Source organism: Corvus hawaiiensis, unplaced genomic scaffold (assembly GCF_020740725.1).
Source record: "Corvus hawaiiensis isolate bCorHaw1 unplaced genomic scaffold, bCorHaw1.pri.cur scaffold_95_ctg1, whole genome shotgun sequence".
Taxonomy (NCBI): Eukaryota; Metazoa; Chordata; class Aves; order Passeriformes; family Corvidae; genus Corvus; species Corvus hawaiiensis.
The window spans coordinates 129,554-152,801 of NW_025963388.1; the positions used below are offsets into that span (position 1 = coordinate 129,554).

Consider the following 23,248-nt stretch of genomic DNA (forward strand, 5'->3'; position numbering starts at 1 on the left):
GACAGGGACAGCGACACATGGAGGGGAAGGGACACGAAGCCACCAGGACACACATCAGGGGGACAATGTCACTGCACCTGTGGGAACACTGCCACCAGGATGTGTCCGGTGACACCCAGCATGGGGCCACGTGACCCCGCGGCTGACACTGACCCTTGCCCTGTCCCCAGGCTGAAGTCCCCTGGGCGCACTGGCCCTGGGCACCTCTGCGCTGGCCCTGCCACTGTGGTGGCTCTGGGACACCCTGGTGGCTGTCACCCGCTTCTGGGCCACTTGTCACGTGCTCCTGGGCCACTTGTCACCAGCTGAACAAGTGCCCCCGTCACCCACCCTGCTGGGTGGTGATATTCAGCTGGGACACCGCGGTGGTGACATTGGGGACATGGTGGCAGGAACTGCATTGGGCAGCGCTTCGCCGTGGCCGAGACGATGGCGGTGGCACCGTGGTGGCACCGGCGCTGTCCCAGTTTGTGTCCCCATTCATTTCCATGTCCCGCCACGGCTGTGTCCCCCCATGTCCCAGCCCATGGCCATGTCCCCATCCATGTCTTAGTTCAACATCTTTATTTTTACCCCAATTTCAGGTGTTTCGAACGGATGAACAGAAAACAAAAGAAAATCAAGGCCAAACCAAAAGCATTTCCCTGTCTGTGCCAGCTGAGCATCCACGTGCCTGGGTGGGTGGGAAGAACCCTTTTTGGAAGGGTTTCCACGCCATTGTCTCAAAATCATGGGGTTTGCCACAGTTAATCCCCATATGGCTGTGAAAGACGCCCGTGGGCCGGAGAGAATGAAAACGATGGATTTAGGTTGGATCACCAGCACCACGGATCTCTGGGGCTCTGCCCAACGGGGGTCACTGGGGATCATCCAACACGGACTCTCCCGCAGGGGATGGGGTTGGAGCAGCGCACGAAGCTCTTCCTGCACTTGGGGCACTCGCAGGGCTGCCCTCAGCGGTGCCTCCGTTGGTGTCGGCTCAAGTGAGAGCTCCTGGAGAAGCTCTTCCCACACTCGGGACACTCATAGGGCCTCTCCCCGGTGTGGATCCTCTGGTGCTGGATCAGGTCGGATCTCTCCCAGAAGCTCTTCCCACACTCCCCACACTCGTGGGGCCTCTCCCCAGTGTGGATGCGCCGGTGGGTGATGAGGTAGGACTTTTGCTTGAAGCCCTTCCCACAGTCGGGGCAGCAGAAGGGCCTCTCATCCGTGTGAATGCTCTGGTGTCTGAGGAGATTGGAGCTGGTCTGAAACCTCTTCCCGCACTTGGGACACTCGTGGGGCCTCTCCCTGGTGTGGATGCGCCGGTGGGTGACAAGGGTGGATCTGTGCTTGAAGCCCTTCTTGCAGTCGGGGCAGCGGAAGGGCCTCTCCTCCGTGTGAATGCGCTGGTGCAGGAGGAGATGGGAGCTGGTCTGAAACCTCTTCCCACACTCGGAACACTCATAGGGCCTCTCCCCGGTGTGCGTCCGCTGGTGGCCAAGGAGATTGGAGTTCCTTGGAAACCTCTTCCCACACTCGGGACACTCGTAGGGCCTCTCCCCGCTGTGAATCCTCTGGTGGCCGATCAGGCTGGAGCTCTGGCTGAAGCTCTTCCCACACTCCCCACACTTGTAAGGCCTCTCCCCTGTGTGGATCCTCTGGTGGACAATCAGGCTGGAGCCCTGGATGAAGCTCTTCCCACACTCGGGACACTCATAGGGCCTCTCCCCTGTGTGGATGCGCTGGTGCTTGACGAGGGTGGAGTTGCGTTTGAAGCCCTTCCCGCAGTCGGGGCAGCGGAAGGGCCTCTCCTCTCTGTGAATCCGCTGGTGCACAAGGACATCGGAGCTGGTCTGAATCCTCTTCCCACACTCGGGACACTCATAGGGCCGTTCCCCAGTGTGCGTCCGCTGGTGGAAGCGGAGATGGGAGCTGGTGTGAAACCTCTTCCTGCACTTCTCACACTCATAGGGCTTCTCCCCGGTGTGGATCCTCTGGTGCTGGATCAGGCGGGATCTCTCCCTGAAGCACTTCCCACACTCGGGACACTCGTGGGGCCTCTTCCCGGTATGGATGTACTGGTGGACAACAAGGGTAGACTTCTGCTTGAAGCCCTTCCCGCAGTCGGGACACTCATAGGGCCTCTCCTCCGTGTGACTCTGCTGGTGCACGACGAGAGTGGAGCGGCTTGGAAACCTCTTCCCACACTCGGGACACTCACAGGGCCTCTCCCCGGTGTGCGTCCACTGGTGCATGACGAGATCGGATTTGGTCTGATACCTCTTCCCACACTCCCCACACTCATAGGGCCTCTCCCCCGTGTGGATCCTCTGGTGCCGGCTCAGGTTGGAGCAGCTGCTGAATCTCTTCCCACATTCCCCACACTCGTAGGGCTTCTCCCCGGTGTGGATTCTCTGGTGGACAGTCAGGTCGGAGCTACGCCTGAAGCTCTTCCCACACTCCCCACACTCGTAAGGACGTTCTCCTGTGTGGATCCTCTGGTGGACAATCAGGTCAGAGCTTTCTCTGAAGTTCTTCCCACACTCCACACACTCGTAGGGCCGTTCCCCCGTGTGGATTCTCCAGTGGCGGATCAGATTGGAGCTTTGGCTGAAGCTTTTCTCACATTTTGAGCACTTGTACAGCTTCTCCCCATCTTGAAGCTGCTCGTGGACCCCCAGCTCCGAGCTCCGGCCGGATCTCCGGCCGCCTTCCCGGCCCAGAAAGGGTCCTACCTCCTCAGAGCTCCCTGGGCTGTGTCTGCAGCCCCTTCTCATGCGGCATCTCCGGGGCTTTTCCTCCCCGTTGCATTCCTGTGCCGTGAAGCCGCTCAAAACAGCCTCTCCCACCAGCTTCTGTTGTGGGCATTTGTCCTCCCTGGGCTCCGTGCTCAGCTCCTTGTCTGGGGGAGGAAGGACAAGCAGAGGATGGCATTTGACTCCGTGCCACAGGGAAGGGCAAGGAGATCCCCCCAGTCCGTCCCCAGCAGGACGGCGTCGGCAGCGGGGTTGTCCTGCAGCCGGGGGTGATGCTGGGCTGGGAGATGGAGCAGGACAGAGGGGAAAGGGCCACTGACTTCCTCCTCACCTGCCTGCGGCTCCCGGGGCATCCTCCTCTTCCTCGCGGCCTTCTCCTCCTCCATCCGGCCGCGCCTTGCCGATGGCAAATCCTGCTCGGGGGGAAAACAAGGCCTGAGCGCCTTGGGTTTGGTGCTGCTGCTGCCCAAGCCCAGCTCGAGAAGTCCCCGCCCCGTTCAGCCTCCGGGGGCCCGGACCCCGCTCATCTCCAGCCTCCCCCACCCCTCCAGGCTGCCGGGGGTCCCCCGGCTCCGGGATCGCCCCTTCGGCTCTCCCCACTCCGGGGCTCCCGCCTTCCACCCCCCGCCTCTCCCGGGGATCCCCAAAACCGGGATCGCCCCCTCCCCTCCGGGACCGGGCAATCGCCACTTGGGACACCCCAAGACCCCACCCAAGGCGCATTTCCGGCTCAGCTTTGGGGTCCTGCAAGCTCCAAACATCGCCTGCCCAAAAAAAAACCCTCCCGGAGAGCCCCGATGGATTTGGGGCGAGCTCCCCCTCCCCGCTCACCTCGGGATACGGGGGGGGGGGCGATGCTGCCGGAGCCGGGGGAGCTGCGGCCTCAGCGGCCGGGCGGGGGAACCGCGCGCTTCTGCTGCTGCTCCTCCTCTTCCTCCTCCTCCGCCTCCTGCTCCTCCTCTTCCTCTTCCTCCTCCTGCTCCTCCTCTCTCCTCTTCCTCCCGCGGCTCCTCCGCTCCCGCCCCGGCCCGGGCAGGTTCCGACACCCCAAAGCAGCCGCGCTGTGCCTGGTGGAGTTCCCAAAGCGGCCCCGCCCCGCGCGGCACTGGGAGCGATACTGGGAGCACTGCGAGCGATACTGGGAGCACCGGGAAGGAACTGGGAGCACTGGGAGCGATACTGGGAGCACTGGGAGGGAACTGGGAGGAATCGGGGACCCGAGACAGCTGCCGCCGGCGCTGGGCGTGGCTGCGGTGGGGGCGGGGTTATGCAAATTTAGGAGCGATCGCGCTCGGTGATTGGTTGGTGCCGGTGGGCGGGGGCGGGGCGAAGGCGGCGGCGTCCGGTGAGAGGGACCAGGGAGCCGGAATGGGAAATTGGGAACGGGGCAGGGAATGGAATGGGACCGGGAATGTGGGACCGGGAATGGGGAAGGGACCGGGAATGTTCGACCGGGAATGGGGGAACGGGAATGGGGAACGGACCGGGAATGTGGGAACAGGAAAGAGAATGGGACTGAGACCGGGATGGGAGCAGGACGCGACTGGGGACACACATAAATGGGGGGCAGGAGTGACAGCGGGGAGAGCGGAATCGTGGACAGGCAACACAAGGAACAGGGATGAGGGACATGGGGACAGGTCCAGGGCAGGGGGTCCTTGAGCAGCTACCCAGAACCTCCACCAGGGTCTCCCAGCGCAGCTGGAGCTGCTCGGCCTGGGGTCCCCAAAGCCCTGAGCAACCCCCAAGTCCCTCCCAGGAACCTCCAACTCCCTCAAAGCCAGCATCCCCCACATCCCCTGGAAGATCCCCCCATGTCCCCATCCGCATCTCAGTTCTTTATTTTTACCCCGCTTTTGGGTGTTTTGAAAGGACAAAGAGAAATGAAAAGAAAGTCAAGGCCCCGGGGAGCCAGGAAGAGGTGGAGACCCCCAGCCTGGTGTCTTCCCAACACGAATCACCAGCAACACAGGTCTCCAGGGCTCTGCCAAACGGGGGTCACTGGGGATCATCCAACGCCGATCTTCCCATGGGGGATGGGGTTGGAGCAGCGCACGAAGCTCTTCGTGCACTTGGGGCACTCGCAGAGCTGCCCTTAGCGGTGCCTCCGTTGGTGTTGAATCAAGTTAGAGCTCTGTGAGAAGCTCTTCCCGCACTCGGGACAGTCATAGGGCCTCTCCCCGGTGTGGATGCGCCGGTGCTTGACAAGGGCAGAGTTGTACCTGAAGCCCTTCCTGCAGTCGGGGCAGCGGAAGGGCCTCTCATCCGTGTGAATCCGCTGGTGCACAAGGAGAGTGGAGCTGGTCTGAAACCTCTTCCCACATTCCCCACACTCATAGGGCCTCTCTCCAGTGTGGATCATCTGGTGCTGGATCAGGTATCCAGTGTGGCTGAAGCTCTTCCCACACTCTCCACACTCATACGGCCGTTCCCCGGTGTGGGTCCTCTGGTGGACGTCCAGCTTGCTGCTCCGGCTGAAGCTTTTCCCACACTCTCCACACTCATAGGGCCGTTCCCCAGTGTGGATCCTCTGGTGGATTTTTAGCTGGCCGCTCTGGCTGAAGCTCTTCCCACACTCTCCACACTCATAGGGCCGTTCCCCAGTGTGGATCCTCTGGTGGAGTTTCAGCAGGCCACTCCTGCTGAAGCTCTTCCCACATTGCCCACACTTGTAGGGCCGTTCCCCGGTGTGAATCCGACGGTGGTGGATCAGATGGCTGCTCTGGCTGAAGCTCTTCCCACACTCCCCACATTCGTAGGGCCGTTCCCCGGTGTGAATCCGACGGTGGTGGATCAGATGGCTGCTCTGGCTGAAGCTCTTCCCACACTCCCCACACTCATAGGGCCGTTCCCCTGTGTGGATTCTCCAGTGGCAGATTAGGTAGGATCTCTGGCTGAAGCACTTCCCACATTTTGAGCACTTATAGGGCTTCTCCTCCCCGTCGTGAAGCTGCTCATGGACCCCCAGCTCCGACCTCCGGCTGGATCTCCAGCCGCCTTCCCGGCCCAGCGAGGGTCCTTCCTCCTCAGAGCTCCTTGGGCTGCGTTTGCAGCCCCTCCTCGTGCGGCATCTCCGCGGCTTTTCCTCCCCGTTGCATTCCTGTGCCGTGGAGCCGCTCAAAACGGCCTCTCCCACCAGCTTCTGCCGCGGGCATTTGTCCTCCCTGGGCTCCGTGCTCAGCTCCTTGTCTGGGGGAGGAAGGACAAGCAGAGGATTGCATCTGCCTCCGTGCCACAGGGAAGGGCAGGGAGATCCCCCCAGTCCTTCCCCGGCACAACGGCGTCGGCAGCGGGGTTGTCCTGCAGCCGGGGGCGATGCTGGGCTGGGAGATGGAGCAGGACAGAGGGGAAAGGGCCACTGACTTCCTCCTCACCTGCCTGCGGCTCCCGGGGCATCTTCTTCGTGGCCTCCTCGTCCTCCATCCGGCCGCGCCTTGGCGATGGCAAATCCTGCTCGGGGGAAAACGAGGCCTGAGCGCCTTGGGTTTGGTGCTGCCGCTGCCCAAGCCCAGCTCGAGAAGTCCCCGCCCCGTTCAGCCTCCGGGGGCCCGGAGCCCGCTCATCTCCAGCCTCCCCCACCCCTCCAGGCTGCCGGGGGTCCCCCGGCTCCGGGATCGCCCCTTCGGCTCTCCCCACTCCGGGGCTCCCGCCTTCCACCCCCCGCCTCTCCCGGAAATCCCCAAAACCGATATCGCCCCCTCCCCTCCGGGCAATCGCCACTTGGGACACCCCAAGACTCCCCCAAGGCGCATTTCCGGCTCAGCTTTGGGGTCCTGCAAGCTCCAAACATCGCCTGCCCAAAAAAAAACCCTCCCGGAGAGCCCCGATGGATTTGGGGCGAGCTCCCCCTCCCCGCTCACCTCGGGATGCGGGGGGGGCGATGCTGCCGGAGCTGGGAGAGCTGCGGCCTCAGCGGCCGGGCGGGGGAACCGCGCGCTTCTGCTGCTGCTCCTCCTCTTCCTCCTCCTCCTTTTCCTGCTCCTCCTCCTCCTTCCAGGGCTCCTTTTCCTCTTCTTCCTCCTCCTCCGTCCTCTTCCTCCCGCGGCTCCTCCGCTCCCGCCCCGGCCCGGGCAGGTTCCGACACCCCAAAGCAGCCGCGCTGTGCCCGGAGGGGTTCCCAAAGCGGCCCCGCCCCGCGCGGCACTGGGAGCGATACTGGGTGCACTGGGAGCGATACTGGGAGCACCGGGAAGGAACTGGGAGCACGATCCCTCCCAGCACGGCTCTTACTGGGAGCACTGGGAGCGATATTGGGAGCACTGGGAGGGAACTGGGAGGAATCGGGGATCCAAGGCGGCTGCAGCCGGCGCTGGGCGTGGCCAAGGCGGGGGGCGGGGCTATGCAAATTTAGGAGCGATCGCGCTCGGTGATTGGTGGGCGAGGCCTGGGCGGTTCTTTCCCGGTCACGTGAGGCCGCGGCGGGGCCGGAGCGGCGGCGGCGGCGTCGCGTGAGAGGGGACGGGAATGTGGGACCGGGAATGGAGAAGGGACCGGGAATGGGGAAGGCACCGGGAATGTGGGACCAGGAAAGAGAATGGGAATGAGACTAGGAACGGGATTCGGACCGGGATGGGAGCGGGACGGGACTGGGATAGGGGGAACCGGGGAACGGGCCGGTGGGGGAGGAGTGACAGCGGGGAGAGCGGGATCGTGGACAGGCGACCCCGGGAACAGGGACGGGGGTCATGGGGATAGGTCCAGGGCAGGGGGGTCTCTGATCAGCTGCCCCAGAACCTCCACCAGGGTCTCCCAGCACAGTCGGAGCCGCTCGGCCTGGGGTCCTCAAAGCCCTGAGCAACCCCCAGATCCCTCCCAGGAACCCTAACCTCCCTCAAAGCCAGCATCCCCCACATCCCCTGGAAGATCCCCCCATGTCCCCATCCGCATCTCAGTTCAACGTCCTTAATTTACCCCGCTTTTGGGTGTTTTGAAAGGACAAAGAGAAATGAAAAGAAAGTCAAGGCCACCGGGAGCCAGGAAGAGGCGGAGCCCCCCAGCCTGGTGTCTTCCCAACACGGATCAGCGGCACCACGGAGCTCTGGGGCTCTGCCCAACGGGGGTCACTGGGGATCATCCAACACCGATCCTCCCACGGGGGATGGGGCTGGAGCAGTGCACGAAACTCTTCCCGCACTCGAGGCACTCAAAGGGCCTCCCTTAGCAGTGCTTCTTTTGGTGTCTGGTCAAGTGATAGCTCTGTGAGAAGCTCTTCCCACACTCGGGGCACTCATAGGGCCTCTCCCCGGTGTGGATCCTCTGGTGCACAAGGAGATTTGCCCTGGTCTGAAACCTCTTCCCACACTCAGGACACTCGTAGGGCCTCTCCCCGGTGTGGATACGCCGGTGGGTGACGAGGTTGGAGTTGTGCTTGAAGCCCTTCCCGCAGTCAGGGCAGCAGAAGGGCCTCTCATCTGTGTGAATCCGCTGGTGCACGAGGAGATCGGAGCTGGTCTGAAACCTCTTCCCACACTCGGGACACTCGTAGGGCCTCTCCCCAGTGTGCCTCCACTGGTGCTTGAGGAGATCAGAGCTCCTTGGAAACCGCTTCCCACACTCAGGACACACATAGGGCCTCTCTCCAGTGTGCGTCCGCTGGTGCACGAGGAGATCAGAGCTCCTTGGAAACCTCTTCCCACACTTGGGACACATGTAGGGCCTCTCCCCGGTGTGGATACGCTGGTGCACGAGGAGATCGGAGCTGGTCTGATACCCCTTCCCACACTCCCCGCACTTGTAGGGCAGTTCCCCAGTGTGGATCCTCTGGTGGACAATCAAGTGGGAGCTCCGGCTGAAGCGCTTCCCACACTCCCCACACTCGTAGGGCCGTTCCCCGGTGTAGATTCTCTGGTGGACAATCAAGTGGGAGCTCCTCTTGAAGCTCTTCCCACACTCCCCACACTCGTAAGGACGTTCTCCTGTGTGGATCCTCTGGTGGTCAATCAGGTCGGAGCTGTCTCTGCAGCTCTTCCCACACTCCCCACACTCGTAGGGCCAGTCCCCTGTGTGGATTCTCCAGTGGCGGATCAGACTGGAGCTTTGGCTGAAGCTTTTCTCACATTTTGAGCACTTGTACAGCTTCTCCCCATCGTGGAGCTGCTCGTGGACCCCCAGCTCCGACCTCCGGCCGCATCTCCGGCCGCCTTTCCGGCCCAGCGAGGGTCCTTCCTCCTCAGAGCTCCTTGGGCTGCGTTTGCAGACCCTCCTCGTGCAGCATCTCCGGGGCTTTTCCTCCCCGTTGCATTCCTGTGCCGTGGAGCCGCTCAAAACAGCCTCTCCCACCAGCTTCTGTCGTGGGCATTTGTCCTCCCTGGGCTCCGTGCTCAGCTCCTTGTCTGGGGGAGGAAGGACAAGCAGAGGATGGCATTTGACTCCGTGCCACAGGGAAGGGCAAGGAGATCCCCCCAGTCCGTCCCCAGCAGGACGGCGTCGGCAGCGGGGTTGTCCTGCAGCCGGGGGCGATGCTGGGCTGGGAGATGGAGCAGGACAGAGGGGAAAGGGCCACTGACTTCCTCCTCACCTGCCTGCGGCTCCCGGGGCATCCTCCTCTTCCTCGCGGCCTCCTCCTCCTCCATCCGCCCGCGCCTTGCCGATGGCAAATCCTGCTCGGGGGGAAAACGAGGCCTGAGCGCCTTGGGTTTGGTGCTGCCCAAGCCCAAGCCCAGCTCGAGAAGTCCCCGCCCCGTTCAGCCTCCGGGGGCCCGGAGCCCGCTCATCTCCAGCCTCCTCCACCCCTCCAGGCTGCCGGGGGTCCCCCGGCTCCGGGATCGCCCCTTCGGCTCTCCCCACTCCGGGGCTCCCGCCTTCCACCCCCCGCCTCTCCCGGGGATCCCCAAAACCGGGATCGCCCCCTCCCCTCCGGGACCGGGCAGTCGCCACTTGGGACACCCCAAGACCCCACCCAAGGCGCATTTCCGGCTCAGCTTTGGGGTCCTGCAAGCTCCAAACATCGCCTGCCCAAAAAAAAACCCTCCCGGAGACCCCCGATGGATTTGGGGCGAGCTCCCCCTCCCCGCTCACCTCGGGATGCGGGGGGGGCGATGCTGCCGGAGCTGGGAGAGCTGCGGCTTCTTCTGCTACTCCTCCTCTTCCTCCTCCTTTTCCTGCTCCTCCTCTTCCTCCTCCTCCGTCCTCTTCCTCCCGTGGCTCCTCCGCTCCCGCCCCGGCCCGGGCAGGTTCCGACACCCCAAAGCAGCCGCGCTGTGCCCGGTGGAGTTCCCAAAGCGGCCCCGCCCCGCGCGGCACTGGGAGCGATACTGGGAGCACTGCGAGCGATACTGGGAGCACCGGGAAGGAACTGGGAGCACTGGGAGCGATACTGGGAGCACTGGGAGGGAACTGGGAGGAATCGGGGACCCGAGACAGCTGCCGCCGGCGCTGGGCGTGGCTGCGGTGGGGGCGGGGTTATGCAAATTTAGGAGCGATCGCGCTCGGTGATTGGTTGGTGCCGGTGGGCGGGGGCGGGGCGAAGGCGGCGGCGTCCGGTGAGAGGGACCAGGGAGCCGGAATGGGAAATTGGGAACGGGGCAGGGAATGGAATGGGACCGGGAATGTGGGACCGGGAATGGGGAAGGGACCGGGAATGTTCGACCGGGAATGGGGGAACGGGAATGGGGAACGGACCGGGAATGTGGGAACAGGAAAGAGAATGGGACTGAGACCGGGATGGGAGCAGGACGCGACTGGGGACACACATAAATGGGGGGCAGGAGTGACAGCGGGGAGAGCGGAATCGTGGACAGGCAACACAAGGAACAGGGATGAGGGACATGGGGATAGGTCCAGGGCAGGGGGTCCTTGAGCAGCTGCCCCAGAACCTCCACCAGGGTCTCCCAGCACAGCTGGAGCTGCTCGGCCTGGGGTCCCCAAAGCCCTGAGCAACCCCCAAGTCCCTCCCAGGAACCTCCAACTCCCTCAAAGCCAGCATCCCCCACATCCCCTGGAAGATCCCCCCAAGTCCCCATCTGCATCTCAGTTCAACATCCTTAATTTTACCCTGCTTTTGGGTGTTTTGAAAGGACAAAGAGTAATCAAAAGAAAGTCAAGGCCACGGGGAGCCAGGAAGAGGCAGAGCCCCCCAGCCTGGTGTCTTCCCAACACGGATCAGCAGCACCACGGATCTCCGGGGATCTGCCCAACGGTGATCATCCAATGCTGATCCTCCCACAGGGGATGAGGCTGGAGCACGAAGCTCTTCCTGCACTCAGGGCACTTGCAGGGCTGCCCTTAGTGGTGCCTCTGTTGGTGTTGGGTCAAGTTAGAGCTCTGTGAGAAGCTCTTCCCACACTCCCCACACTCGTAGGGCCTCTCCCCGGTGTGGGTGCGCCGGTGGTTGATGAGGTTGGAGTTGTACCTGAAGCCCTTCCCACAGTCGGGGCAGCAGAAGGGCCTCTCATCCGTGTGAATCCGCTGATGCCTGATGAGAGTGGAGCTGCACTGAAACCTCTTCCCACATTCCCCACACTCGTAGGGCCGTTCCCCAGTGTGGATTGTCTGGTGGTACATAAGGCTGGAGCTGTCTCTGAAGCTCTTCCCACACTCCCCACAGGAATAGGGCCGTTCCCCAGTGTGGATTCTTTGGTGGGTGATTAGGTGGGAGCTGCGGCGGAAGCTCTTCTCACATTCCCCACACTCGTAGGGCCGTTCCCCCACGTGCACCCGCTGGTGGCGGATCAGGTTGGAGCTGTCTCTGAAGCTCTTCCCACACTCCCCACACTCATAGGGCCATTCTCCCATGTGGATTCTCCAGTGGCAGATCAGGTAGGATCTCCTGGTGAAGCTCTTCCCACATTTCGAGCACTTGGGCTTCTCCCCATCTTGAAGTTGCTCATGGACCCCCAGCTTCGAGCTCCGGCTGGATCTCCGGCCGCCTTCCCGGCCCAGAAAGGGTCCTTCCTCCTCAGAGCTCCCTGGGCTGCGTTTGCAGCCCCTTCTCGTGCAGGATCTCCGGGGCTTTTCCTCCCCGTTGCATTCCTGTGCCGTGGAGCCACTCAAAACGGCCTCTCCCACCAGCTTCTGTCGCGGGCATTTGTCCTCCCTGGGCTCCGTGCTCAGCTCCTTGTCTGGGGGAGGAAGGACAAGCAGAGGATGGCATTTGCCTCCGTGCCACAGGGAAGGGCAAGGAGATCCCCCCCCGTCCATCCCCGGCACAACGGCGTCGGTGGCGGGGTTGTCCTGCAGCCGGGGGCGATGCTGGGCTGGGAGATGGAGCAGGACAGAGGGGAAAGGGCCACTGACTTCCTCCTCACCTGCCTGCGGCTCCCGGGCCATCTCCCTCTTCCTCGCGGCCTCCTCGTCCTCCATCCGGCCGCGCCTTGGCGATGGCAAATCCTGCTCGGGGGGAAAACAAGGCCTGAGCGCCTTGGGTTTGGTGCTGCCCAAGCCCAAGCCCAGCTCGAGAAGTCCCCGCCCCGTTCAGCCTCCGGGGGCCCGGAGCCCGCTCATCTCCAGCCTCCCCCACCCCTCCAGGCTGCCGGGGGTCCCCCGGCTCCGGGATCGCCCCTTCGGCTCTCCCCACTCCGGGGCTCCCGCCTTCCACCCCCCGCCTCTCCCGGAAATCCCCAAAACCGATATCGCCCCCTCCCCTCCGGGCAATCGCCACTTGGGACACCCCAAGACTCCCCCAAGGCGCATTTCCGGCTCAGCTTTGGGGTCCTGCAAGCTCCAAACATCGCCTGCCCAAAAAAAACCCTCCCGGAGACCCCCGATGGATTTGGGGCGAGCTCCCCCTCCCCGCTCACCTCGGGATGCGGGGGGGCGATGCTGCCGGAGCCGGGGGAGCTGCGGCCTCAGCGGCCGGGCGGGGGAACCGCGTGCTTCTGCTGCTGCTCCTCCTCCTCCTTTTCCTGCTCCTCGTCTTCCTCCCGCTGCTCCTTTTCCTCTTCCTCCTCCTCCTCCTCCTCCTCCGTCCTCTTCCTCCCGCGGCTCCTCCGCTCCTGCCCCGGCCCGGGCAGGTTCCGACACCCCAAAGCAGCCGCGCTGTGCCCGGAGGGGTTCCCAAAGCGGCCCCGCCCCGCGCGGCACTGGGCGCGATACTGGGAGCACTGCGAGCGATACTGGGAGCACCGGGAAGGAACTGGGAGCACGATCCCTCCCAGTACGGCTCTTACTGGGAGCACTGCGAGGGAACTGGGAGGAATCGGGGACCCGAGGCGGCTGCAGCCGGCGCTGGGCGTGGCCACGGCGGGGGCGGGGTTATGCAAATAACCGTGCGAACTCGGCGCGGTGATTGGTTGACGCCGGTGGGCGGGGTTATGCAAATAACAAGGCGGGATTTGTGGTTGTTTTGGGGAGTGTGGGCGGGGTTATGCAAATAACAGCGCTTTTCGCGCGGTTCTCGGAGGAGCCTTCCTGAGCCTCCTCCTGGATGCGCCGGGGACTTGGGGACCCCCCAATCCGGATCCTCCCCTCCCCCAGAGCTTGGTGACCCACCGCGACCCCTATGGAGGTTTGGTAACCCTCTCGAGGATTTGGGGTCACACCCAGTGAATTTGGCACCCACCTGAAAGTTTGGGAATCCACCTGGGAGTTTGGGGACCTCCCTGAAGTTTTGGGAACCGCCCCCCCCCAAGTAGCCCTCAGGATCCTCGAAATCCCCCCTGGACTCCCCCAATTTCCCCTTGCCAGGGGTCTCTGGGGACCCCAAACCTTCCCCTCCCCACTCCAGGGTCTCTGGTGGCCTCAAATTTCCCTCCCTGGGGATGATTTTCGGGGGGGTGTGGGCGTGGGGACCCCCCCACAGCGCTCGGTACGTGCTGGGACCGGGGGGAGCAGGGCCAGGGGCGCGGTGGGGATCGGGGAGTGGTCCTGGGGGACCCGGGGTGAACTTGGTGCTCGGTACCGGAGCGCAAAGCCCGGTCCGGGGGTCCCCGGTGAGTCTAGGGTCCGGTGTTGGTGCTTAGAGTGAGCCCGAGGGGTCTCTGGTAGGTCCGGAGGGTCTTGGGGGGGTCCCCGGTGCTCGGTACCGGAGCTCGGAGCCGTTTCTGGGGGTCCCTGGTAGGTTCCTGGTGTCCGGTCCCGGAGCTTGGTCCGGGGAGTTCCGCTGTCTGATCCCGGAGCTCGCTCAGGCTGCTCGAAGAGGGGAAGATTTGGGGTCCCCAAAGTCCCCTGGAAAGGGAAGGGGGTGGATTTAGGGTCCCCAGGTGAGGGGGGGCATCCCCCTGAGCTCCCCCCACGCTTTGTGCTGTCCCCAAGAATGTCCCGAAATCTTCCCCACCCTCGGGGACAGCTCAGGGAGGGTCCCTTCCATTCCCTTTTTCCCCCCCTCTTCCCCCCCCCCGTTTGCCCGCCTTTCTCCCTTTCTCTCCTCCCGGGGCCGGCTGACCCCGATCCCGATCCTAATCCCGGTCCCGGTGCCAAGAAGACAACGTGAAAATTAGCCTAGCTAGTTCAATTACGCTATTAAAATATTTTCCTTAATAATTCTACTTTTATATGGTCAGCTAAGTTGAGGTCAGGAGTGGGAGAATCCATTTGCAGCCTTAGGAGAAGTAGCAAAAGTTTTTAACCTTAGCAGTTGCTGGCTCTTTGGAGGGCCAGGAGGATCTGAAGAGTGGCCATGGTTGGCTAGCCCAGCTGAACCTAAACAATGGGTCAACACCCTACATGAGCTCCATAATGGGATGGGATTTTGGGACACAGAAGGAAGTCCACGGCCACTTCATTCTTCTCAAACGGGCGCCCCTAAGCAGGACAGGGGGTGTCTGTGTAGGAAAAGGCGTTTGTGACTGGATTTCATCTTTGGGTTTAGATTCTTGGGCTCCCAACTGCCCTCCTCATGATTGTTCCAGGTATCGAGGCAGATGAAATCAAGTGCCTGTTAAGCTCACTAACGGTAGCTGGGTAAGGTGTTCCTTCTATCACCGCCAGCCTGAGCCCTAGGGTCTATCACCGTGTCCTGCAGCCGTAGGGAGGAGGAGGAGAAAAGATCCAACAGGCAGGAATTGTGCAGCAAGATTGATTTATTGAATTATTTTACCAACTCTTTTATAGACTTTTTTCTTCATAGTCTAATTGGACAAAGGATCAACCACCCCTTGGGGGTGATTGGCTAAAATCCTAAAACATCCATTGTCAAAATATTTTCCTGCTATACCATAAACAAGACTTTTCAAGGCTGCAGGTGTTTGGTTGTTTACATTCCCTGCTACCTCTTCTGTGAGAGAGAAAAGTCTCTCACGGGCTTAGAAAATAGCAAGAAAATCCTTGCTAGCAGCATTTTTGTATCTACATCCTTCCATAATTACCAAAAGGACTTTGAAGCCTGTAAAGCAATGGGGAGGGACAAGGGGGTTTTTTGACCACCCATTTTTAAGCTGTCCCCGAGAAAATTCCACAAGTAGAACACATGCTGTTCGTGATTATCAGTGGGAATGGCAACACCGGATTGGAACTCAAACCCTTTTAGTGAGTTCTGCTCCAAATCCAACCAAGCAACTTGCAGATGTAAATGTAGATGGGAACCCTGTGTGGGAGCTTGGAAATGCAAATACTGTGACCCTTATGGTGGGGCAGCTATTGTTGGAGGATCGTTAGGCCCGGGAATCCTGCTGTATTTTGACCCACCAATTGATGACCAAGGGTAGGAAGGCCCCTTTGCTAATGGAACACGGGCTTTGAAAGGACGTTATTGGATTTGTGGCCAACATGCTTAGTTCAGGTTACCTCCAAACTGGTCAGGGATATGGTATATGGGGTATATTAGACCGTTGTTCTTTTTGCTACCACAAGTTCAGGGAAATCGCTTAGCAATCAAAATCTGTGATGATTTAATTAGAGAAAAGCAGTCAGCTGATGCAGCCCTGGCTGGAGGGAGCACCCCAAAACGGGGAAAAGAGGAATGGCCACCAGAACGAGTTACACAACACGATGGACCAGCCCCTTGGAAAGCTAAGGAATTAATCCCAGGTGCCTGGGAACCCATTTATCATTGGAATGGGATAATTAGGATACAAACTGTCTCCGGCCCCGCAATTGGCGCCACTGTTTCCTGCCCGCCAATGGCCGCTTGCGCTGGCCGTGACGTCACCCGTCACCGGGCAGATCCCGGCGTGCCGGGGGAGCCGCGGACGCGCCCAAGGGAGCGCTGCGGCTCTCCGGGATCCTCCTGGGATCTCCTTGGGGCTGTGAAAAACGAGGTTCACTCTTTTTAACATTTTAAGAAAAATTTAATAAAAGGGACAATTAGGAGACAATAGCAAAAAAGGGTATTACGGCCGGGTGCTTTGGCAGAGAGCCAAAGGCACACCTCTACATCCAAAAGATCGTCTGTACATCTCTTATTGCATATTCATCACAATCATGCACGATTCATAAAGTCTTTGGAGTTTCTGTGTATCGTCCCATCAGCCTTATCTCCCTCCTTGGCTCCATTCAGTCTCTGCTCCCTCCATAAATTCTTCTCTCTGGTTTCGAGTCTTCTTCTCCTCTGATAAGATACTTCAGGAATGTGAAGGCTTTCTCTGCCTATCTTTTTTTTTTTAATTGACTACAGAAACAATAGACATTCTATATCATGTATTACAGAACCTAGGTAAAGTTTTTCTAACGTTAAGGAACATGAAAAAAAACCCATCACAATACATTCATAACAATTATGTAACATGCGAAAATCCAGCATCACAATACATTTATAACAGGACCCTCCACGGCCATGCACCGTGGGACCCCGGGGCCCTGCGGTCAAACTCTGCCTGAAACCCGCTGGTTTCAGCCCAAACCCGGCGGAGCACCGGGGTCGGCAGATCCCGCGGGGGTAGGGGGGAGTGTCCCCTCCCCGAGCAGCCACCATTGCCCACCGCAGACCCTCAGCATCCCCCCCAACATCCTGCCAGCAGCGCTTCCCAGAGCTTCCCAGGGAAAGCTCCGGCGGACCCCGTCCGAACTCCTCTCAGGGGAGCTCCTGGGGCGTTCCTTGGCAGGGACTGAGGGCAGAAAAGCTCCGGTTTTCCCTGCGTGTGTGGGTCCCCACCCTCGAAGGAACAGGACTGGGCTCTGCGACTCCAACCCCTGATTCCGAGTCTTCTCTCTCTTTGTCCCCTTATCTCCCTTTCCTCTGGGTGATCATAAATCCAAGAGCGGCTGTAGAGCCCCATTCCCAGTTACAAGTTTCCCAGCTATGGTTCTCCCAATTACAATTCCAGAGACACCAAAAATAAAATCGGTTCCTGATGTCACACTGCTTCTTCAGCAGCATTTTGCTTTCACCCACTCCAAAGGATCCCTCAGGAAAAGAACCTGTGGCACTGCCTCCGAGGTGGGTCGTGACAGGGGCTCTCACGGTGCCACTTGTGGGAAGTGCTGGGCAGGAAGAGCTGGGGGGAGGTTGGACACAGAGGCTGGGGAGGTCAGGGGGGTCCATGCGTTAAGGAAAGGGGAAAGTGGCCGATTTTGGTATCAGCATCCCCCCAGTTCCCACTCCCTGCGTTTCCTGTTCATGGTGCAGTTGAAGCCCAGCCTGAGGCTCCCACAGTTCGTGATCCTGGGCTACGTGGATGGGACCCCCTTTGAGCAGGGTCAGATTTGAGCCGGAATATGGGGGTCCCCAGACCCAGGTCAGCAGATGCGCCCAGCACATCCACCACCGACCTGGAGATGTTGCAAGTCCAGTACAACCAGAGCAGGGGTGAGTAGGGGGAGCCAGGGGCTGGGGGATCCCAGGGAATGGGGGGTATTTGTGGGGCTGGGATGGGAGTTACCCTCCCACTCCTCACCATCCTGTGCTTCCCAGGGCCCAGTCACTCCCAGTATGATCCCAGTTGCCCTCAGCATGGTTCCAGTTGCTCCCCGTTCTTCCCAGTGTAATACCAGTGGCCTCTGGTATAGTCCCAGTCACTCCCCGTATGATCCCACTCTCTCCCACCAGGGTCCCAGGCATGCCCAGTTGCCCTCAGTGCAGACCCAGTCACTCCCACTTGCTCCCAATTGCCTCCAACACGGTCCTAGTTGTCCCCAGCATGGTCCCTGTTGCTCCCAGCATGGTCCCCGTCACCCCCAATGAGGTTACAGACACTCCCAATCTATCCCAGTTGCCCTCAGCATGCTTGGAGTCATTCCCAGTCACTCCCAGTATGATCTCAGTATGATCCCAATATAGCCTAGTCACTTCCAGTAGGAGCCCAAAGCTTATGGAACACCTGGAGGACCCACCCAGAGGAGAGTCCCCACAAGTTCTCTGGCTGCAGGAAGAGCCCCAAGGAGCAGAGGTCCCACCAGAACCACCACTCGAAGTAGGAGGGGATGACAGCGGGGGGGCCTCCAGACTGACACCCCAGCAAGCAGCTCACACAGCCTCTCATCCTGTCCCCAAAATCCCACCCTTGGGAACCCTCATCCCTCTCTGCAGTCCCCCCTCCAACATCTCCAGGCTCCTGGGAGGAGCCCAAAGAGATGGAAGTGCATAAAATGCTGCTGAAGTGCCCGAATTGCTCCCAGCTGTGGACGTTCCTGACCACAAACCTCTCCTGGTCAGAGGGGGGCTGCAAATGGGTTTAGGGGATCCTGGGGGGATTGGAAGGGGGTTTTGGTGGCTCTTGGGGACATTTGTGGTGTGGGGAGAGGGTTTAGGGGGCTATGGAGGGGTCTGTGGGGGAGTTTTGGGAGCTCTGGAAGGGCTGTGGGGCTTGGAAAGAATGTGGGTGGGTCTTGGGGGAGATGGGAAAAAGTTTTGGTGGCTCCTGGGGCCATTTATGTTGCAGGCAGTGGTTGGGGGGCCTCCTGGCTGGGAGCTGTGGGGTGGTTTGAGGGGACTGGGAGTGGCTGTGGGGCTGGGAGGGGGTTTTAGGCTGGTCGTGACCCCCCCCCCCCCCCAGTGACACTGCTGCTGCAAGATGCTGCTGGGGGTCGGGGGCTCCATGTTGGGGTTCATCCTCCTGGCACCGTGGGAGTGAGGGAGGGTCCCCAGGGGCCGTGTGTGTCCCCCCAGAGCGTGTGTGACCCCCCCATGCCGCTGTCACCCCCTTTCCCTGCCCACAGGGCTCCTGAGCCAGCCCCTGCTGCCCCGGGAGGGAATTTGGGGACGGGGCAGAGGGGGTGCGCAGCCCCCGCCGGGGGATGACCCCGGCCCAGCGCTCTTCGTTCAGCACCGAGCTGGGCTTGGGGCCGCAGGAGGAAGAGGCCGATGGGAAGCAGATCCTGCAGGGGGGACAGGGCTTGGGCTCAGGGCAAGGTCCTGCCCTGCACACCTGGCTCAGGTGTGAGCCTGCCCCGGGAAGGGAGCGGGACATTCCCATCCCCACGGATCCTGTCCCCAAAATCTCACTCTTGGGATCCCTCATCCGTCTTTGCAATCCCCCCTCCAACATCTCCAGGCCTCTGCGAAGAGCCCAGAGGGCTGCAAGTCCCCACCCAGGGTCCCCAGCAAGGCCCAGTGTGGATGTGCAGCCCCCAGTTTTCCCAGTTTCCCTCTCCTTTCCCCGGGCCGGGTTCCCCCGCCCCCAGCGGGTGGGAGCTGCCCATCCCGACCTGTCCCGGCTCCATCCCCGCTGCTCCCGAGGGGCTCGGGAACGGGGCAGGGGCGATGAAGAAGCAGAGGGAGAAGGGCTGGAAGGATTAAGAGGAGGAGGAGGAGGAGGAGGAGGAAGAGGGATGGAGGAGGAACAGGAAAAGGAGGAGGAGCGGGAGGAAGCCGTGGGATAGAGGAGGAGCAGGAACTGGAAGCAGAGGGAGCGCGTGTCCCAGCCCGGGCTGTGTCCGCTGCCCTTCCGCCGCCTGGGCCATTGTCCCCCCATCCCGCAGGTGACCGCGGAGGGGGAGCTCGCCCCACATATCCTGGGCGGTCCGTGGGAGGATTCTGGGGGGAGAGGGGGTATTTTTGGAACTTGAAGGACTCCCAAGCTAAGCCGCAAATGCCCTTTGGGGAGATTTTGGGGGATTCCCGGGAGGTCGTTTTTTCCCGGGGGGGGGGCCAGGAGAGGGGAGAACAGTGGGACACCGAGGTGTGTAGCCCAGAGATAGGCGACCCCCACGATTCAGCGTGAAGAGGGGTAACCCCTGGAGCTCCCCGCACCCTGAAGCAGAGAGTCAGGGGAAGCGGGACCCCCGGGACCCCCAAACCCCCCATCTCTAAGTGGGACCCCAGAGAGGGGAACCCAGGGAACCCCCAGGGGACGCAGGGACCCCCCAGCAGCCCAGAGAAGAGGCAGCCCCAGAACCTCGAGGTCCGAAGACCAGAGAGGGGGGACCCTAGGGATTCCTGGGACCCCTGACAGCCTGGAGAGGGTGGGGGCCCAGTGAGGAGAACCCTCAATCCACGCAGGACCCCCAGAACTCCAAAGTGGAGATACCAGAGAGGGGGAACTCCTGCGAAGCTTTTTTTGGGATGATCATGATCCATTCAGGTCTTGGGGGGCTCAATCTTGGTATTTCTGAGAGTTTTTTCTGCTAAGTCTTGGTGATCTGGAGATTTTTATGGATGTAGGATATCCAGTGATATCTTCTAGAGATGGGCTTGGGCAGGAGGAAAGGAAACCCCAACCAAACACTCTCACACCTTGTTTTTCTCCCGGAAACAGGATTTCTCATTCCCAACCCTTGGCTGGATGGAGGAGGAGTCTGTGAGGAAGAGGGAGATGCCCCGGGAGCCGCAGGCAGGTGAGGAGGAAGTCAGTGGCCCTTTCCCCTCTGTCCTGCTCCATCTCCCAGCCCAGCATCGCCCCCGGCTGCAGGACAACCCCGCTGCCGACGCCGTCCTGCCGGGGACAGACTGGGGGGATCTCCCTGCCCTTCCCTGTGGCACGGAGGCAAATCCCATCCTCTCCTTGTCCTTCCTCCCCCAGACAAGGAGCTGAGCACGGAGCCCAGGGAGGACAAATGCCCGCGACAGAAGCTGGTGGGAGAGGCCGTTTTGAGCGGCTCCACGGCACAGGAATGCAACGGGGAGGAAAAGCCGCGGAGATCCCACACGAGGAGGGGCTGCAAACGCAGCCCAGGGGTCTCTGAGAAGGAAGGACCCTCGCTGGGCCGGAAAAGCGGCCAGAGATGCGGCCGGAGGTCGGAGCTGAGGGTCCATGAGCAGCTTCATGACGGGGAGGAGAAGCCCTACAAGTGCTCGGAATGTGGGAAGAGCTTCCGCTCTTGCTCCAGCCTCCTCACCCACCATCGGGTGCACACGGGGGAACGGCCCTTCGAGTGTGGGGAATGTGGGAAGACGTACACCCATGGCTCCCACCTCCTCTACCACCAGCGGGTGCACACGGGGGAACGGCCCTACAAGTGCTTGGAATGTGGGAAGAGCTTCAGAGACAATTCCCACCTGCTCTGGCACCAGAAGATCCACACCGGGGAACGGCCCTACAACTGTGGGGAGTGTGGGAAGAGCTTCAGAGACAGCTCCGGCCTCGTCACCCACCGGCGCGTGCACACCGGGGAACGGCCCTACACGTGCTTGGAATGTGGGAAGAGCTTCAGCGTTCGGTCCAATCTCATCTCCCACCAGAAGATCCACACTGGGGAACGGTCCTATGAGTGTTCCGAGTGTGGGAAAAAGTCTCGGAGCAGTTCGGATCTCCTCAAGCATCAGCGCACACACACGGAGGAGAGGCCCTTCCGCTGCCCCGACTGCGGGAAGGGCTTCAAACGCAACTTCAGCCTTCTCACCCACCGGCGCACGCACACCAGGGAGAGGCCCTACAAGCGTCCCGAGTGTGGGAAGAGGTTTCAGACCAGCTCAGATCTTGTCAGCCACCAGCGCATCCACACCAGGGAGAAGCCCTTCGAGTGTCCCAAGTGTGGGAAGAGCTTCTCCAGGAGTTCAGCCTTGACCAGACACCAACAGAGCCACCGCTAAGGGCAGCCCTGCGAGTGCCCCGAGTGCAGGAAGAGCTTCGTGTGCTGCTCCAACCCCATTGCCCACTGGAGGACCCACGTTTGGCAGAGACCCAGTGACCACATTCCCAGTGGCCCATGCTGGGAAGACACCTGGCTGTAGATTCCAAGGAGGCGAGCAGAGAAAAAATTCTCCACTTTTTACTGTCTCATGTGAAAGTCTCCGTTCTCACACAAGCCAGCTGTCTGACGGTTTGCTGTCTGGTAAACATTTGCACCTGCAGGGCTGTTGGGAGAACATAGTGGAATGTTTTGGTTCACTAAGAATAGTATTTTGAAATGGGTGGTTATACCTCTTAGCCTATCACCTTGGTTGGTGGTTTACCGATGGGCCAATCATGTAATTTCTCTTTTGTGATCCATGCTATAAAAAGATGGGAGTTTTTGGCATTAAACGGCATAAAACCATACTTCTCTGGCCTGAATCTATGTTGTTTTTCGCCGTCCTTGCACACAACAGTGACACCCAGGTGGTGCTCTCCACATCCTCCTGGTTCCCCACAGGCAACTGGATGAGCGCTGGGGCAGGAACATCCGTCAGGACGGAGACTAACACCAGAAATTCATTGGGAAGAGGAGATTTGTTGACTTTAAACTCCAAAAAGTCTCACCTGCTCTGTGCAGTCATTTCTTCTGATAGCATCAAGCAGCACTGGATGATCTTGGACCCTCCCATGGCACAGCACGGCTGCTTTTGGGGTGTCAGCACCTGGCCAGAGCTGCAGATGGGGCCATACTGGTGGTGCTGGGAGCCCCCCCAGCTGAGAGCCAAGGGAACTTGGGTGAGCAGGGAGCATGGGAAGAGAGGGGAGCGATACAAAATGTGGGGGAGAGGGAGGAAAAGAGGGGTGGGATCCCCAAATCGAGTGGGAGAGGAGTGGGACCCCCCAAACCAAGATCGGGAGGTGGGAGCTGGGGATTCAGGGCAGGATGGGAAAGGTGGGGGAGAGGAGGAAAAGAGAGGGCTTTGGACCCTCAAACTGAGTGGGAAAGGGCTGAGATCCCAAAACTCAGCAGCACAGTGAGGCGCACTTCCAAACAGGCTGTGGGGGGAGCAGGGGTTGTGGGGACGATGAGAAGGAGGTGAGAGAGGCAGGAGAAGGGGTGGAACAGTGGGCAGGGGCGTCTCATGGGGGTCCTGTAGCAGGAGGCTCTGCCTGGAATGGGTTCAACCAACTTCAACACTGCCCTGTTTGCAAAGCCCCCCGTGGGGAATGCAGAAGGGGGGTCACGCTGCTTTTGGGGTGAATAATGCTGAAACCAGCCTGGCTCCTCCATCCCATAGTTCAATGTCCTGAGAGGAGCTGTGGCAGAGCTGGTAAAATCCCCGGAGAAAGGAACAACCGAGTGACACCGCTGAGAACTCCTGCAGGGCTGCTGAGCTGGCACAGCCCGGGCACATGCGACTGACGGGGCAGCACCTCGGACCAGAAAAGCAGCGTCTCCTGACCTTTCCCTCCATGGGGAGTGTGGAGGTTCTTCCCTGGAGTGGGGATGCCCCTCAAGGTCACTCCTCAAGGCTGAGCCGAAGAGATTTGCCCACGGTTGTTGGTCTGGGGGAGTGACATCAATGTCTACTTAATAATTTGGTTTGCTTTAATGTAATTGCTTTAATACAATTGCTTCAATATTGCTTCACAGTACACTGTGTTATAATAGTTGTTATAGCTCCTATAGTGTGGAGGAAATAA

The 23,248-nt window shown here is 60.6% G+C and overlaps 2 protein-coding genes and 1 pseudogene across 2 annotated transcripts; 1 reads left to right on the forward strand and 2 right to left on the reverse strand.

The window, feature by feature from the left end:
• Window positions 1–549: 549 nt before the first annotated feature.
• LOC125321137 (zinc finger protein 850-like) lies at window positions 550–12,580 on the reverse strand. The gene is made up of 5 exons (XM_048293533.1): window positions 12,476–12,580; window positions 11,984–12,065; window positions 11,179–11,797; window positions 8,388–8,784; window positions 550–2,453 (listed from the first exon to the last, which is right to left on the reverse strand). Exons 2-5 carry the CDS (start codon window positions 12,036–12,038, stop codon window positions 954–956), a joined length of 2,571 nt encoding a protein of 856 aa, XP_048149490.1. The 5' UTR covers window positions 12,039–12,065; window positions 12,476–12,580; the 3' UTR covers window positions 550–953.
• On the reverse strand, window positions 4,747–9,785 carry LOC125321146 (annotated as a pseudogene).
• Window positions 12,581–19,354: 6,774 nt separating the features above from the next.
• Window positions 19,355–21,967, forward strand: LOC125321150 (zinc finger protein 239-like). Its single transcript, XM_048293542.1, has 3 exons — window positions 19,355–19,469; window positions 20,246–20,324; window positions 20,510–21,967. Exons 2-3 carry the CDS (start codon window positions 20,273–20,275, stop codon window positions 21,517–21,519), a joined length of 1,062 nt encoding a protein of 353 aa, XP_048149499.1. The 5' UTR covers window positions 19,355–19,469; window positions 20,246–20,272; the 3' UTR covers window positions 21,520–21,967.
• Window positions 21,968–23,248: the final 1,281 nt, after the last annotated feature.

What these genes read in the sequence shown, in the direction of transcription:
- LOC125321137 (XM_048293533.1), bottom strand. Translation starts at nt 12,038, where the DNA reads ATGGAGGACGAGGAGGCCGCGAGGAAGAGGGAGATGGCCCGGGAGCCG. An exon ending in TGTGGGGAATGTGGGAAGAG is followed by an intron (nt 8,785 to 11,178) that starts GTTTCAGTGCAG and finishes ATGTGAGAAAAG; the next exon opens with CTTCAGCCAAAGCTCCAGTC. An exon ending in ACACCGGGGAGAGGCCCTAC is followed by an intron (nt 2,454 to 8,387) that starts ATGTGTCCCAAG and finishes GAACGTCCTTAC; the next exon opens with GAGTGTGGGGAGTGTGGGAA.
- LOC125321150 (XM_048293542.1), top strand. Translation starts at nt 20,273, where the DNA reads ATGGAGGAGGAGTCTGTGAGGAAGAGGGAGATGCCCCGGGAGCCGCAG. An exon ending in GCCCCGGGAGCCGCAGGCAG is followed by an intron (nt 20,325 to 20,509) that starts GTGAGGAGGAAG and finishes TTCCTCCCCCAG; the next exon opens with ACAAGGAGCTGAGCACGGAG.